This window comes from Taeniopygia guttata, chromosome 2, assembly GCF_048771995.1.
Source record: "Taeniopygia guttata chromosome 2, bTaeGut7.mat, whole genome shotgun sequence".
Classification (NCBI taxonomy): Eukaryota; Metazoa; Chordata; class Aves; order Passeriformes; family Estrildidae; genus Taeniopygia; species Taeniopygia guttata.
The window spans coordinates 80,111,565-80,126,647 of NC_133026.1; the positions used below are offsets into that span (position 1 = coordinate 80,111,565).

At 38.6% G+C, this 15,083-nt stretch overlaps 1 protein-coding gene across 2 annotated transcripts in view; it reads left to right on the plus strand.

Moving 5' to 3' along the window:
* The window catches only part of DAP (death associated protein), a 54,400-nt gene that overhangs the window by 35,069 nt on the left and 4,248 nt on the right, over positions 1–15,083 (plus strand). For both annotated transcript variants that reach the window (XM_012571800.5, NM_001245128.1), the window contains 1 exon segment: positions 14,516–14,558. In XM_012571800.5, coding sequence (XP_012427254.3) covers positions 14,516–14,558 — 43 coding nt within the window.

Below are 15,083 nucleotides of genomic sequence, written 5' to 3' on the forward strand. Positions count from 1 at the left end.
CATGCTTCTGTGATAGTGTTTCTGCAGGCTTATTCTACTGAAAATTCAGAAGTGGTTTTTCAAGTGCAAGTACCGTACTTAATAATCTTCACTCAGTTTCCAGAGGTACAGGTGTTCCTGTCTAAATCAGTCACATTTGTGAAGGCCTAAGCCCTTTGAAAAATGCACCAGGGTATATTAAAGAAAGTAGCAAGGGTTCAAGTTTACAAACTGCATTTGAAACTGTTGTAATATGTGCACAATAGTTGAGATGCTGAATAAGTTTCCTTAGATTTTCCAAGGACATAAATATCACCAAATTACTCCTTCCCATTGCTATGATAATATTTTGATTTGATCTAAAACCTGACCTACCTGAAATAATTACCAGCCTTCCTGAAGTTCTAAATACACATTTCTATTAAAAAACTGCTACTGAAGTCACACCTGTCAGTCTGGTTTAAGCTTTTAATTAATTTGTTCCTCAAGATTACCATACCTAAAAGAAATGGTAACAGATGATGAAATTGCTTCGTGTGCCAAGAGTGGCAGTGAGATAACATTTGGTGAAATAAAAAATGAAACTTTCTGAGCATTGAGTGGTTTATGAGAAAGTTATGAGGGGCTGCTTGCCAGTCAGTGAGACCTAGAGAAAGATAGGCATTACTTCAGGCTCAACTTTTGTAATAGTGAATTGGCTTGCTCATGTTTTCTGGAGTATTTCCATTCGGTGTTAACACCCTACTGTTACTTGAAGCTCTGCAAAGTGAATGCAGGCTAAAATCAGCATGACTTTGCCAGTTCCAAGGGTGATCATAGCTCTCTCTTTGACATAATGCTAGGTAGCTGCTTTCTGTCACACAGTGTGGTCTGTCATGCCAGCACAGGCAGACATAGAGAGTGGGAAATTCTCCATTCATTTTTCTTCTGTTGTTGAGAGTTGTGGCCTTCCTCTTTCAAATGATGAAGTAGTAATATTTTGATTCATAAAAGATTGAGGATCTCCAGTGGCCTGTATGAAAACTGGGCTTCAGAAAATAGCAGAATAGCAGAGATACCGAAATTAACCCATAAATGTCTGGTAGTTCATTACTGCTGATAGCTTATTGGTGATTTTCATATGAGTTGCAAATCTGTCTTTTGATTATCTTTTGCAAAAATTGCAGTGTTCCTCATCTCTTCATTGGCTACACTTGGATCATTTCTCCATGTCACAACTATAAAACTGGGGCAGGGGGAAGGGGATTGGGGGTGGGAATTACATACATGTGATTATATTTAGCCCACCCACACAGAAAAGGGGGAGAAGAAAGACTATTTGTGCACCAGTGTTGTGTCCCTTTGTATGCTTAACAAGGTCATGGCCAAGCCCTTTGTCTGCATGAGGTGAGAAATCCATGGCAACATGTCACTGATACTCTGGGGTACCTTCATCAAAGCACTTCGTAGGCAGGTCACTGGCATCCTTGCATTATCTTTTTGTGGGCTTTCTCTAGCCTTATTATTGTCTACAAATAAGATAGCTTGTGCTTGACATGGAGCGTACCCCTGGCTATCTCTCTCTCCTGCCCTGTTATCTGAGCCTGTCATAGGAGCTTACACTTCCATGTGTTTTAGGAAATTTTTCCTGATGCATATTTAGCAGTACGGCCAAAGGAGAGGATTTTTTTTTTCCTTTTTTTCCTTCCCCTCCCCCTTTCCCTTTCTTTTTCCTGGCCTTGCAGTTTTCTTTCCTACTGTATCTCTGCCCAGTACTGAATAAACTCCTGAACCTAGGAGGAATGGGCCCTTCTCTTCTTACTTCTGTTCATGGATCAAGTTGCATGATTGCACTGTGTTTTTTCTGAGCTCTGGATTGTGCTACTATCCTCTCTGTGTCGCATCAGGAAGTGTTGCTGTTCTCTGTAGCAGAGCTTCACAACAAAACTTGCTATTCTCCCTTAAAACGCCTGCACACTTCACTTTCTACTCCTTTTGATCTGCTACAGTTATGAATGAGGATTGGTGCTGTAAAATTCATGGACGTTTCTTTACAACTGGAAGTAGCTAGAAGAGATCCCTCTGACAGGCAAAAATGAAATTAAACTTCAGTTTGCAGCTGGCCATTATGTAGCAGCAATAGCATTGCTGTCATTGGGTGCCTAGGGTATGTCTCTGTGGGCTTCTTCTGTATGAAGATTTTAAATAAATATGACAGAAGCCCAATACCCTTCTGTCAATTTTAATGTTATAGCAGCAAGTACTCAGAGCAAGAATACACAAGAGAATCTGTCTCCTCTCTTGACAGTGCAGGTTAATAATAGACATGCCATGTTTGTTAATGGAGACTTTTTCCATAAATATGGAGGATGAAAATTAGAAAATTATTTGTCCTTTTGATAAATTAAGGACATTCACTTTACACATGCTCTTTTTGATTTTTCTTTTTTGTGGTTACAGAATGAATGGGTAGGCATTTGATGTGAAAGGAGTGTGCAAACTTGTTTATTGGCCGAAAATTTACATGTATCAGTTTATAAAATGTGATCTCAGACTATAATGTAAAAGGAGGATTATATGTGAATACAAGCAGAAGCAGTAAATACCTCAGATATTAATTTGGTTTCTTGTGTTCTTATTTTGAGCTTTTTGAGGTCACAGCTACCTGATTGTTATTAAAACCTCTAGTAATGCAAATGTTTGGGTTTTTTTCAGCCCCTCTTCAGAGAATAGATTTTCACTGAACCACAGCTTTTTGTTTCTGAGCAGCCTCAAATGCAGTCTGGCCTCACAACTTATTTGTACCTGCCATGAGTAGGTGCTCAGAGACTAAAAAGTGACAACAGATAGACACCCAAAATACATTATTGCTACTTCTAGAGTTGTTGCATTCTCTGACCTTTGCTATTCTATGTTTTGCAGCTCTCTTCTGAATAAAATATTAAAAAAATACCTCTACTTTTCAGTTAAATGAAAACTTGGATTTTTTTGGGGGGCTCAGTTTTTTAAGATTATCTGTATTGTAAGATACCAAACCAGAATGTAGAGCCTTAATGGAATCTGAGAGCTTTAGCAGACACATGCATTTCTGTCAATATGATTTCTACTCTGTCTCTCACGCTTTCATGATATGTTTTTCTGATGAAAGCAAGATAACCATCTGAATCCTTTCCTGTATCCTTTGACTTAGCAATCCCAGGGAGGTATATTTTCTATCTTCTCTCTGAGTCTTTGATTTAAAAAAAAAAGGAAGAACTATAAGATCTAAATTGGTGCTGTTGTTCCTCTAAAGTATTTTTAAGACTTCATGTTGCAAAGGTTTTCAGCTGTGTCTAAGATCATGTGAATTCAGAAGAGTTCAGCCGAATCAGGCAGTGCATCATCTTACAATCCAGCTTGCAGCAAAATTTGGTTGCTACAAGTTGCAAATTCCTGATGTATTTACATGTGAAGTGATTATGCTGCAAGTTACAGAGATGTTTTCTCAGGAAAGAACTGACTTTGGAAATATATTATCCAAAGTCATCACATTATAGAAAATAAAGAATTTGGTGATTAACTTGCCACTGTTGCACAGTTAATATGTTGCTATTAAAAACAGCCACAAAAACTACTGGTTTGGGATGAAGTCCTTGGGGGCTAAAAGGCTGTTAGAGAAGGACAGAATCATTACCTCCCCTGTACCTTCTGCCAAAAAAAGTACCATTGAAAAATTTCCTCTGGTTCTTGCTCCTGCAGATCTTGAGCTCCCTCTAACCACTTGCTTTTGTAATGAAAACTCAACAGGGATGTGTTTTATACTGAACTCTTAAAATAGTCAGCATTCCACACATGTTTAACTCTGTGTCCCAGATATTGAGGAGTCTTAAAGGTGGGAGGGGAAACAAGAAAATGTAATGGAATCAAGACAAAAATAATAGAAAATACATTTTTGTAGAAGAAATAGCTCCTATTTACAGAATGTTTCTTCCAAATAGGAAAATTTGAGAAGAATAAGGTTTGAGTCACACCACATTATGAAAAGTTATGAAAAGCAGTGTTTACAAATTGGTTGTGTGTATGATAGATGGTGTAGTTATTGTGGCAATTGCTATTTTGACTTTTTAATTGTTTGAAAATTTGATTGTGGTGGTGTGTGTTTTCATTAATCGTAACACTGATGTACTGGGACTCCATTGAACTACATAAAAGTAAAAATTACCTGAATCATGAGAGACTTCTGCATTTGCATGTTAATAGGCTTTTACGAAGCATGTCCCACTTCATTAGTAAATAAAAAGCCATTAATGCTTCTATGTCCAAATGTATACAGGATGACAGAAACAGGTTTTTGAAGCATACAGAGGAATGGTATTGTTATTTTTGCAAATCCAGCCAAAGCTGATACTTAGATAGGTACACTTTTCAAAGGTGAGTAGGGTAATGATTTCCTAAGTCAGTTTCCATTATTATATTGTAACTTGTTACAACATCCAGACAGTGGCCAAAGGTACTGCCACCAGGCAGTTATTTTGAAATAATTGTGTTCTTGCTGAGGACACCCTGCAGCTAGAAGGATAGAAACGTAGCTTTAGACAGTACTCTAGCCAGAACTGTCCCACCAGCTGGGGAATAAAGTAAAATGAGTAACTTTTAGTGCATCTTTGTTTTTTCTGTTGTGCTGTGCATGGAAATGACCAGTATAAAATACTAGCACAAACTAGCAGCATAAAGTACCACTACTACTGCTGCTTCTTAATAAATTTAGGCTAGGCTGAGAGTGTGCATGAATGTTTTATTTTCATTCCTCAGAGAGGCTGATCTGTTTGTCCTGAAGAAGCAAAGATGTGTATCACATACAGAAAAAATAACCCTGCTCTGGTGCTTCTTTAAGGAAATGAACTGCTTTTGCTGTTACTAAAGCCATTCAAACAAATAGAACACCGGGAAGTGGCAGATCTGAGAGATTGAACTAGAAAAGTAGCAGTCATTCTTCTTTGATTAACAGAAATTTCACTAGTGGTATTGACATTCAAGAGTTTGTAGTTGCTTTAAGATTTCTACACCCCATTGAAATAAATGGGTACTACTTTAGTACTGTATTCAGATTTAACAGCACATTGATCTATTATCCATTTGAATTGTCATGGCTTCTATTATCACTTTACAAAGCTAGACATGTATTTCACACAGAGTGAAAGCTTAGTGTCTAAGAACTCCTCTTGACATCCTTCAGATTACAATGCTTTGAATCCCATTGTTATTGTTTCCTGAAGGTTATTTTCTGTGTATTTTCATAGCACCACGTCCCAGTCCCATTGACAGTGGAAGTTTTGCAGATGATTGTAGTAATATCCGATATTGACCTTCCAGATTAAACCCATAAGATTAATATGGAAGGAAGAAACAGCCTGTTCTGATAGTGTTCAGGTGACTGGATGTTTCTGGATAGAAAATGATGCTGCCTTTCCAACCACCACCTCTCAGCACAGGCATAGTAATGGTAGTAGAGGAATTTAGTGATTGATTGCTTCCTCTCAGTCAATGGAGGTCAGCTTCTCTGTGGCGAAATTATATTTAAACAAAGATGCACCTGTGTCTCAATCCCTTTGAGAGAACTTTATTCCTTGTCTTGTGTTACAGTAAAAACCTGTCTGGGCTAAATGTCTGGACTAGGGGGTTTCTTGCTATTAAAAGTAAGCTGTTAAGTTAAAAACATTTCTTAATTCCATATTCTGTTGCTCCTTTGTGAGCTCTGAATATAAAATTGTATATTTAAAGAATGTTTTTTATGTCTGGATTACATGACTTATGGCTCCACTTGCCGCTGGAGAATAGGGAAAATTTTGTTGATAACTTTGGCAGGGTTTTAACTAAAGCAAGTTTTTGGTCAAGAACAGTCAGCTTACACAATCTTCAGATGGGGTCTGATACTACCAGAGTATCTTCATGACCTTCCAACAACACCCTTTATCGTGTTCAGAGCTCCCCCAGGAGTGACCTATTGAAATGGACAAGAACTCCTCATGGTCCCTTCTGCTATGGGCGCAGACATTTGTTTTGGAGAGCTTCACATAACAGTAAGGTATGACTGTAGAATGGAAACCATTCAGAATGCACAGTGTAAAATTGGGTTGAGAAGGCTTCTACTACAGTTACCTGCATAATTGACTTCATGTCTGCACTGGTTTTCGGGATATTAAAAAATTATACTGCAAATGCTCAAAGCAGCAGGAGAGTGAGAATTGCACATCTACTGAGTGATTAATACTGTGAAACATTGGAGAGCAAGATTCAGATTATGAATTCTTAACAGGAAAGGCTGGAAAATTTGGGGCCACTGCTGTGTGACTCTGAGAAAAACACAGCTTCACCTGGCCAGAAATTATAAGATTTTCACCTTCTCAGCTTCTATCTTCTTGTGTTTTTCTCACTGCATTGACATCCTGTATTCCTAGTACAGCATCAAGCTGTTCTTCCAGTTGCACTCCATCTTTCTTCTGCTGAGAGATGGAGGAGTACAACAGTACCACAACTGGCTACTACATCTCTGTAGCCAAGACACTGCAGTGCAGGCCCATGGTCATGATATTCTCAGCATGGAAGTGCATTGCTGTCATGGGAACATGCACGGGGATGCACTTCAGCACCTGACAAACGCATGGAAGATTTGGTCTTCTCTCCCTTTTGAACCACGGTCTTTGGTAATTTTGCAAATGCTTAAAGTCTACCCTATTTCATTTCTTACTTTAGCGTTTCCTCGGAGTGGTCTCACCATTTAAGCACTACTTATTTTATATAAGAACTTGCTTACTTTATGTCTACTTCAAGAAGAAGAAATACTTCTCTTTTTTCCACAGTTAAGTAGTTACAGATTATTAGAAGTGGGCTAATGCAACAGTAGCTGTATGTGAAAAGTTGGCCATTGGTGTTCACTAGGAGCTAATGGAGATACTGCAATAACAGGATGGAACCTTTATAAATCAACCAGCAGTTGGAGAATTGCAGACTATTTCTAAATCCTCTGAGTCCATGGAAAAGGTGAAATACTTAAATCTTCATTTTGTGATCAGAAGGCAGCATGAAAGAGAAATTTATTCTCTGATAGCAATATCATGTACAACAGTATAGATAAGAGATGGTGGATCTCTTTCTTAAATAATTTCCTTTTATAGGTTCTACATGAACTAAACCAAAAGATTAATGAGAGGCTGGTGAGATTAATCAGGACATATGCTGCAATGCCTTAATAGTGAATGTAAGAATAATGAATGTCAATCAGTTGCTATTAAATGTAATGGCCAGTCATTTACCACCTCATTAAAAGCTCAGACACCCGATTTGCTTGTATGTGAATAGCAAAACAAATAGTAATTAAATTTTCTGATAGGGCATTGCATTCTGTTGGGGTGTATCGGGGCACAGCCTAAGACACAAGGACAGGAAAGTTGTATCCCAAAGTAGCATCTGTAAGTGTGTGTAAGAATTTTGTGTATATTTGTGTACATACTGTGTTTCATCACGATTTGTCATCAAGGTGAAGTACTGCTTTTTACTCATTTTAGTATTTGCTGCAGCACCTGGATGTTTTTGAGGTTGTTCCCTGCTTCATGTACAGGAGACTCTGAGGTTCAACAGTGCCATCCTGTGGATGATCTTAAAGATCTGAAAGCTCTGGCAGATAAATGACCTCAACACAATAAATTATTGTAGAATATCAGGTACTCTATGTCTCCATGCAATGAGCTAAAACATTTCCTCTGGTAGTCAGTCAGACTAATTATTACTTTTTTGTCCAGAAAATTAATAACCTAAACGTATTATAACCAATAGGAAATTATTTCAGGCAAGCTGATGAGCCCGGTGTTTGTTAGTTTTATTCTATTGCTGAGTAGTGTGATTTAAATTATCTCAGTGTGGTTTTAATCATCTTGGTATTTATTTTTGCAGACAATGCCAAAATCAAATGCATCTCTGTAAATTCAAATAGGCACCCCTGTAATGACATAGCTGGACACCTTTAAAGAAGCATTAGATGGAAACTAAGAGTAGTTAACGTTTATGTTTCATAACCAGAAAATACAAATTCCCAAACAACCTTGTATATTAAGGTGAATGATTTGAATAACTGGGCACAATACTTTCAATTGCAGAAATAGAAGGGCAGGATTAAAGTTTTGTTGACTGAAAAGGAAATTCTGCTCAGAATATTTGGGGAACCCGTTCATGGAGTGAATATCATACCAGTAAAAAGTAAAAACTAACAAAATTTGCTCTCACTAGGGAGCAGTTCGGGGATCAATGAGTAACTGCAGATCATAGTATTTCATACATGGCTTTCATTTTGCTTGCCTAAGTTAATTGTGAGCAATGTGAATGGTGTTTTTTTTGGAAATGAGCAGGGAAATAAAGGGCAAGCTGTTCAGTGGAAGGTTCTGCTCATTTTTCAAGTCCCTGCTGTTTTGGGATGCTGGAGGGGCAAGGGTATGCTGTCTGTGTGTTCCTTTTCCTGAAGGGTGGGAGTGGGAAGCTGAGTGCAGCTCCAGGTTCTGTGTTGTAATCCCTTTGGCTTGCAGGAAGGCTCCGTGCCTATCACAGAAATTGCTTCTTTGCTTTCCATACCTATAGGCCAACTATGAGTCACAGTACATGTATTTATAGATTCTATATATCTGTTTGCCAGGCTTACTCGAAAGAGCAAAAAGTGGTCACCAGTGATAAGACATACCATTAATTCCCGCGGATATGGAAAGATAAATGTGAATAATTCCCATTTTTTAATAATAAATGTGAATCATTCCATCTAGAAGATGAGTTTAATGCAGTTTTAATGATTTAACTTTTGTCTAACATATTTTGACAAAAAAAATCATCCAGTCTAACAAAAGCCTTGCATCTATGTAATTAGTAATTTTTAAAGTTGGCTAACCTTTCTGGAATGTTGGCGTAGTGGAAATTTTGAGACTGATGCTGTATTTTGAGGAGGTTCTACATTCAATACTATTTTAAATGTGTCTGCTATTAATAATTTTAAATGTAGTCTTCTGCAAGTCAGTGTCACTTTCTACTTATACTGAAGAAGGTAAATGAGAACAATATTACCTACTCATTTGTATACTCTATGCTAAGAGTTCTTAGCTCGTCTCCTTATGTGAGTTCTTTGTGCTCTCTCAGCTATTTTTCCCATCTATTTTTCTGCTCTTATTCTTCACTTATGGTGTTCCTGGCCTGAATACGATATTTTAATTGAGGTATACTGTGAGCTACTATTTTAACTACTGCTTTTTCCCGTTCTTTCTTTGTGTTGGTATGTTAGTTTGGTTTTTCTGATCACCTACATGGGCACTCACCTTCTGCACTGTCTGGCTGCAGTGAGACCCACTTCCCATTTTAGGAGCTTTTATGTTTGTGTGGGGGTGTTTCCTGGTTTTGTCAGCTCTGAATGGAGCCCTTTGGTTTGGATTGCACTGAGCAGTGCTCACAGTCCTTCCTCCAGATTGGATCTGCTGTTCAAATTGTTGCTGGATGCACCAAACTCCAGAGTGGCTGCAGGTGTTCATCTCCCCCACAATTTGCTCTGCTTTGTTCTGCATTTGGGACCACTCTGAAACAGCTGTGAATTTGTGTCATCTCTGTGTGCATGCATGCACAGCCTCTGCACATATGTGCACACGTTCACTGCATTTATAGACAGAGATAGTTAACTGTAAATTTCCCTTTTTTGTTAGAAAACTGATTTAGTCAGATTCTCTATTTTAATGGAATTGGATAAATACTTATCTGTCCAATGTGTGTTGTGTGGCCTTTAAGAGATTTCACAATAACTCCTCCTGTGTCACTGTGTTTGTCTTTATAGTATGTCTGTCATGCTTCTGTTCAATCAATCCCTCTAAGGTGAAGGCATAAGATTTTAGTATTATTAATGCCTCGTTTCATCTAGTTAATGATCTTTTCACGTTATCTCATCTTCTTTGTGATTTACCTTCCATGTCACATAAAGGTCGTATTTAAGCTAAGTATTATGGAATAATAGAAATCTATTCTATTTGAACAGTCAGGACAAATGAATCCAATAGAGAATCTTATGTTAAACAGGTGCAGCATTGCACATGTAAAATCAGGGTAAGTTCTCTGAACACTTAGATCTTAACAGATGTGTTCTTTTTTCTCCGTATGTTATAACAAAATAAGGATTTGCTCTGAAAGTATTGACACAAACACTAACCAGTCTTGGCAAACACAAAACTGTGCTCCTTACACAGTATCAGCTGCGCCTATTCATTAACTTTAAATAAATGTGTGTGTTAAATAGCTGTAAAGCACATACATGTATAAATGAAATCAGGTTTCGTCAGAAAATAATTTTTGCTTTCTTGTTTACTGATGCCTAGAAAAAGGAATGCTGCAACTTCAAAACAACATCTGTCAAACCAATTTTCATCAGATTAAGTATATCCTCAGAACAACCATCACAGCTTACAAAATACTGGAAATGTAGGTTGTGCTTTGTATAAAACACCAATAGAATTTAAAGCACTAAAAAGTGTTTTTTAAATGGAGCAATAATAGCCTGTGCCTGTTCTCCTTTTTTTTTTTCTATTTTCAGGAAGTTCTTGGGAAAGATAATGAGTGATGTTGCAACACTGCAGTCCCAGGAGATATCTCAGAATGCAATTATAGAGTTATGGTCCTGACAGCTAATCTGGGTCCACAAAAGCCCATGGTTTGGGAGTCTGGCAGTAGAGATTGAATTTATTATGACAAAGTTCATCTGTGGAAAGATTTTTCTCATTAGGAAAGAAATTAAGGCATGAATCAGTGACTGATTATCCAGGCCTTTCTCTGATCTGTTGAATTCTTCATTAGTATAGATTTGTGATTATATATGCTGTGGCCTGGTTCTGGTTCTATAGATCATCAAAGATAATGAATAATATTAATTTTTTTAAGATTTTTTTCTGAAACAATGTAATCTGGTAAAAATGCAAGGAAAGCCAGTGGCTTCACATAGGACATAAATAGCAATGCACTCAATCATGCTCATTTCTGGCCAGCTTTCGGTCTTTTTCCCTGCTACAGGGTAATTAATACATGGAAATGAACTTCCTATTAAGTTGGTGTGTCTTCTGTAGGAGCAAAGCATTTTTCCTGCGTAATGAGTTAAATAGAGAGGTGAAGTCTCATTACCATGTGCACCTACAGCTGATCATGGAAACTTGGGGCAGCCAAACAAATGCCAGGGTTTCTGCAAGATCTTTGTGGATGGAGGGTAGAGGCACTTGAGCTGGAAGCTGGGTCAGCATTCCCATTAGTTCTTCCATTTAAAAGCTGGAAATCTAGTATGGAGCAGGGGGAGTCCAGTCAAAAATCCATGGGGATGACAAACAAGGGGAAAGTCAAGGAGAAAACTATTCCAGCTGCATCTGGGAGTAGATACCTTTTGCAACTCTGTTTTCCTGTTAGGTTGTTCTCTGTGTGTCAGCACTATCCTAGAATGTGCCACGTGAACCCTGAGGTGTTTTGGTGCTTACCACTCACCTGTGGGAGAGCCCTAATCAGTGTTCTGTGCGGGATTTGTAATTTTCTCTTTTTCCCCACCCCCCATTCCCCCTCCCCCCTTCCCGTGCGTTCCCCCTTTGTTCCCTTATCACTCCCCCTCACCACGCAGTCCGGTCCCTACCCCCCCCCCCACCTTCCCCATCGCCACGCGGTCGGTCCCTGTCCCCGCCCCCCCCCCTCCCCCCCGCCTTTCCCTTTACTGTCCCGGGGGTTTCCCTGCCTCCCGTCCTATTGTCCGCAGCTCAGGTTCCCCCCCCACCCCCGGCACGGGGTATAACCGACCCCCGGTCGCTGCCCCGGTGTCTCGGGAACACGCTTCCACAATAAATACGTGTTTTCACCCGAGCCCCGTGTCGCCATTTCGTCTGTTCCTGCGCAAGAACTGAGCCTCGCAGAGCTGAAGCAGCTGCCACCTCTCCCCTCCTCCCGCCGTGCTTCGCAGGCGCCCGCCCAGAGCCGGTCTCGCACGGCAACAGTCCTGTTTCCAAGGCAGTGAACTAAAGAGGGTCACAGAGCGTACTGCATACAAACAAGGCTGAATATGTTATGTTGTGATAATGTTCAAGATAAATGCTTTGTGTCTGAAAAATAGAGTTTTGATTAGGAAAATGGTACTGCTGACTTTTGTCTTCTTTATAAAGATGTGCTAGCTGCTTCTGAAGTACTACCTGAAGCATAAACCTCAGATTAGATTTTAGCTGACCTGAAAATGACAATGATCTTTACAGGATCTTCAGGCTAATTCCTGAGGCAAAACAACATACAATTAAATTAAAATAAGTACAGAAATCTGCCAAATATTCTAACTCCATCCAGCTCTATCATGTACTTGGGAGATTTAACACTTGCAAGTTTGGGTCCTGTGAATATTAATAGCATGACATTTCAACATGAGACCAGGGTTTCTAAGCAGATTTTTGCAATTTGCAGTGGTAAAAGATATGTTCAAAATGACCATTATGGAAGAGATTCCTTATGTTTTTCATTTTTGACCAAAGCCATGGAGCATTGCACTTGTTTTTAAAGCAAGAATTATGAACCACACAGCGGGTAATACAGTGTGGTAGTTGGTGAACAGCTCGTGGCACATTCAGCAAATATAGGCTCTGTTGGGGAAATGTTGATTGGAATTTCATGCATCATCCAAGCATAATGAACATTGAAATGTCATATTAAGAATATTTTTAAAAATCCATCTGATTTGACTTTTTCACTGTCCAGTATTGTTAATAATACAATGTCAAGCGAAAAACCAGTTTTCTCTGAGTGCAACTAAAGCCAGATTCCATGTAAAGTTGAAGAATAAATTGCCATACTTTTTTTTTCATTTACTGTTCATTTACTTTATTATGTCATGGTGTAAGTGTGTGAACTGTACCTTGAGCCACTGCAGTACGTCTGTATTTTCTCAGTCAGAGTTATTTCTTTGAGTTTGTTACTCAGACCTACTCCAGTAGGTCTCGTTCAGACTGTAACGTCCTAATTGGCTCGGTATAATTGGAATGAAATGGAAGTGTTTTGCTATTGATCTTTGCTTGTTATTACTTTGTACTGACAGAAAATTGGATTGAAAAAGTCTAATATGGCTATTAAAATGTTATTTCTCATTGCAGGAAATATCACTGTTATTCTTCCGTGGAAGTATTTTAGAGCAGAACTCTCTTCCATTGTCCTTTTTTCTAACCTTGTCTTTCTCTTTCTGACTTCTTAAAAATTTCTAGGAGGGATGCTGAGCCTTGTTAAATAACCAGGCTGTTCATAGACTGAGTAGCAATACCATGATTTAAACAGTGCTCAGGCAATATTTATGAGTTCAGTATAACAAGTCTAATACTGTACTGCTTGTTATCTTAACTTCACATAACATCATGTTAATAAATTTTTACAGGCTGTGTAGTTGTAAATGCATCATAGTAATCACTATCATTCCTGTAATTTATAATTTGCTTTGTATGTGCTTTGTGTTTTTCCAGCCTCGTGAGCTGTAACATCTCAGGGTAGAACCCTTCTTGTGGTCCAGGTTAATGGACCTGCTCTGAGTCTTCAGGAACTGATGTTCCCAGGGGGAGGGACACCTTCAGCTCCCCACTCTGCTCCCCTCTGTAGTGGCTCAGGCTACATTATTTTCTTATAGGAGAATTAACCCTATTGTGGAGATTTTCTGGAGCTCTAAGGTTGCTGAGTGTCTGTAATTCAGATGCTGGCAGTGTCAGCAGGGTGAGCAGTTGGACGTGGCTGTGCTGTGGCCTCCAGGTAGAGGTGGTCAGTTCAGGAGATCAGTGACCCAGGGAAACCAGTGGCTCATGCTGACCAAGCTACAGAGAACTCTGGCTGTGGAGAGTCTATTCCTGTTGGTGTGGATGGAGGGTATGCAAATGAGAAACCAGGAAAGGCTTTGCTTTATGTTTTTTAATATTTGTTTGATTACAGACACATTTTCTTGTAATAGAGTAGACTACCTGCTTGAAAATCTGTGATTTAAAGTACAGTGTGTTGCCCTTTCTGAGACTCAGAATCCTCATTCATTTGATTGACAGATGTAAACTTGAAATTTATTTTATGCTCTAACACAGCAGTGACTTTAGTCCAGCTACAGTTCTCATTGTGCAGTACAAATACACTAAGCCTAAAGTACTGCTGGCAGTTTATGTATAAAATTTCAGGATTAAGAAACCAATGCAAATAAAGACTCAGCTTTAAGAAGCAGTATTGTTGGACTAGTCTCTTACTGCTGTCACAATCAATGTGAAGCAATAGCAGCCAAAACCTAAAGGTCTGGTTTTGGCTGCAGTAAGTACTATTGAGGCAACAGTCATTTGAAGAGGAAATTTGTCTTGTCTATTTGAAACATTAATCAGTTTCCAAAAATGCCAGCTTTTTTTTGGTTTGTTTTTTTTTTGTTTGTTTGTTTGGGTTTTTTTTTGGTTTTTTTTTTTTTCTTTTGCATTGTATGTGTGATTTCCTTTTAATTTTTGCCTTCTAAATAATTGATACAAATAATCTCTCTTATTTTTTTCAGCCCAACTAAGTCAGCGGTGTTCATCTCTGGTGTCATTGCTAGGGTAAGATTATCAGTGAATTTCTCTCAGTCATAGCGAAATTACTGTAAGCTTTTCAGAATTACCTCAAATCAGAGCAAAATTAATCTTTTTCATACCCCTTCCTCTTCTGTGAGAGGAGGCTTTGTGTTTTCTATATTCATGTAAGGCCCTTTGAGCATTCTTTCTGGGTCTGTGTGAAACTGAAATTATTCATTGAAATAATTTCCACCGTTTTTCTTTGTATTTTAGCACTTTAAGTTTATTGGATCATCTTTTTATATCTAAGCTAGATATTACTGTATTCATTTCCTTTGGAGGTGGCTGCATATTAAACTGCTGCTGTAGCTTGATCTGTGATGAGGAGCAACCCTCCTGCCTGTAAGGTTATATGCTTGAAAATAGTGTGTTTCGGCTGCCTTGAGGTATTTGGGATTCAGGGTGTTATTCCCTGGACTTTAAGAGCAGGCAGGACCTGTAAATCCTTAGTATTAACTAGCCATTAATCATGTGATCAGTAATTTGTGCATTGTGGCAGGGTTTTTGTCC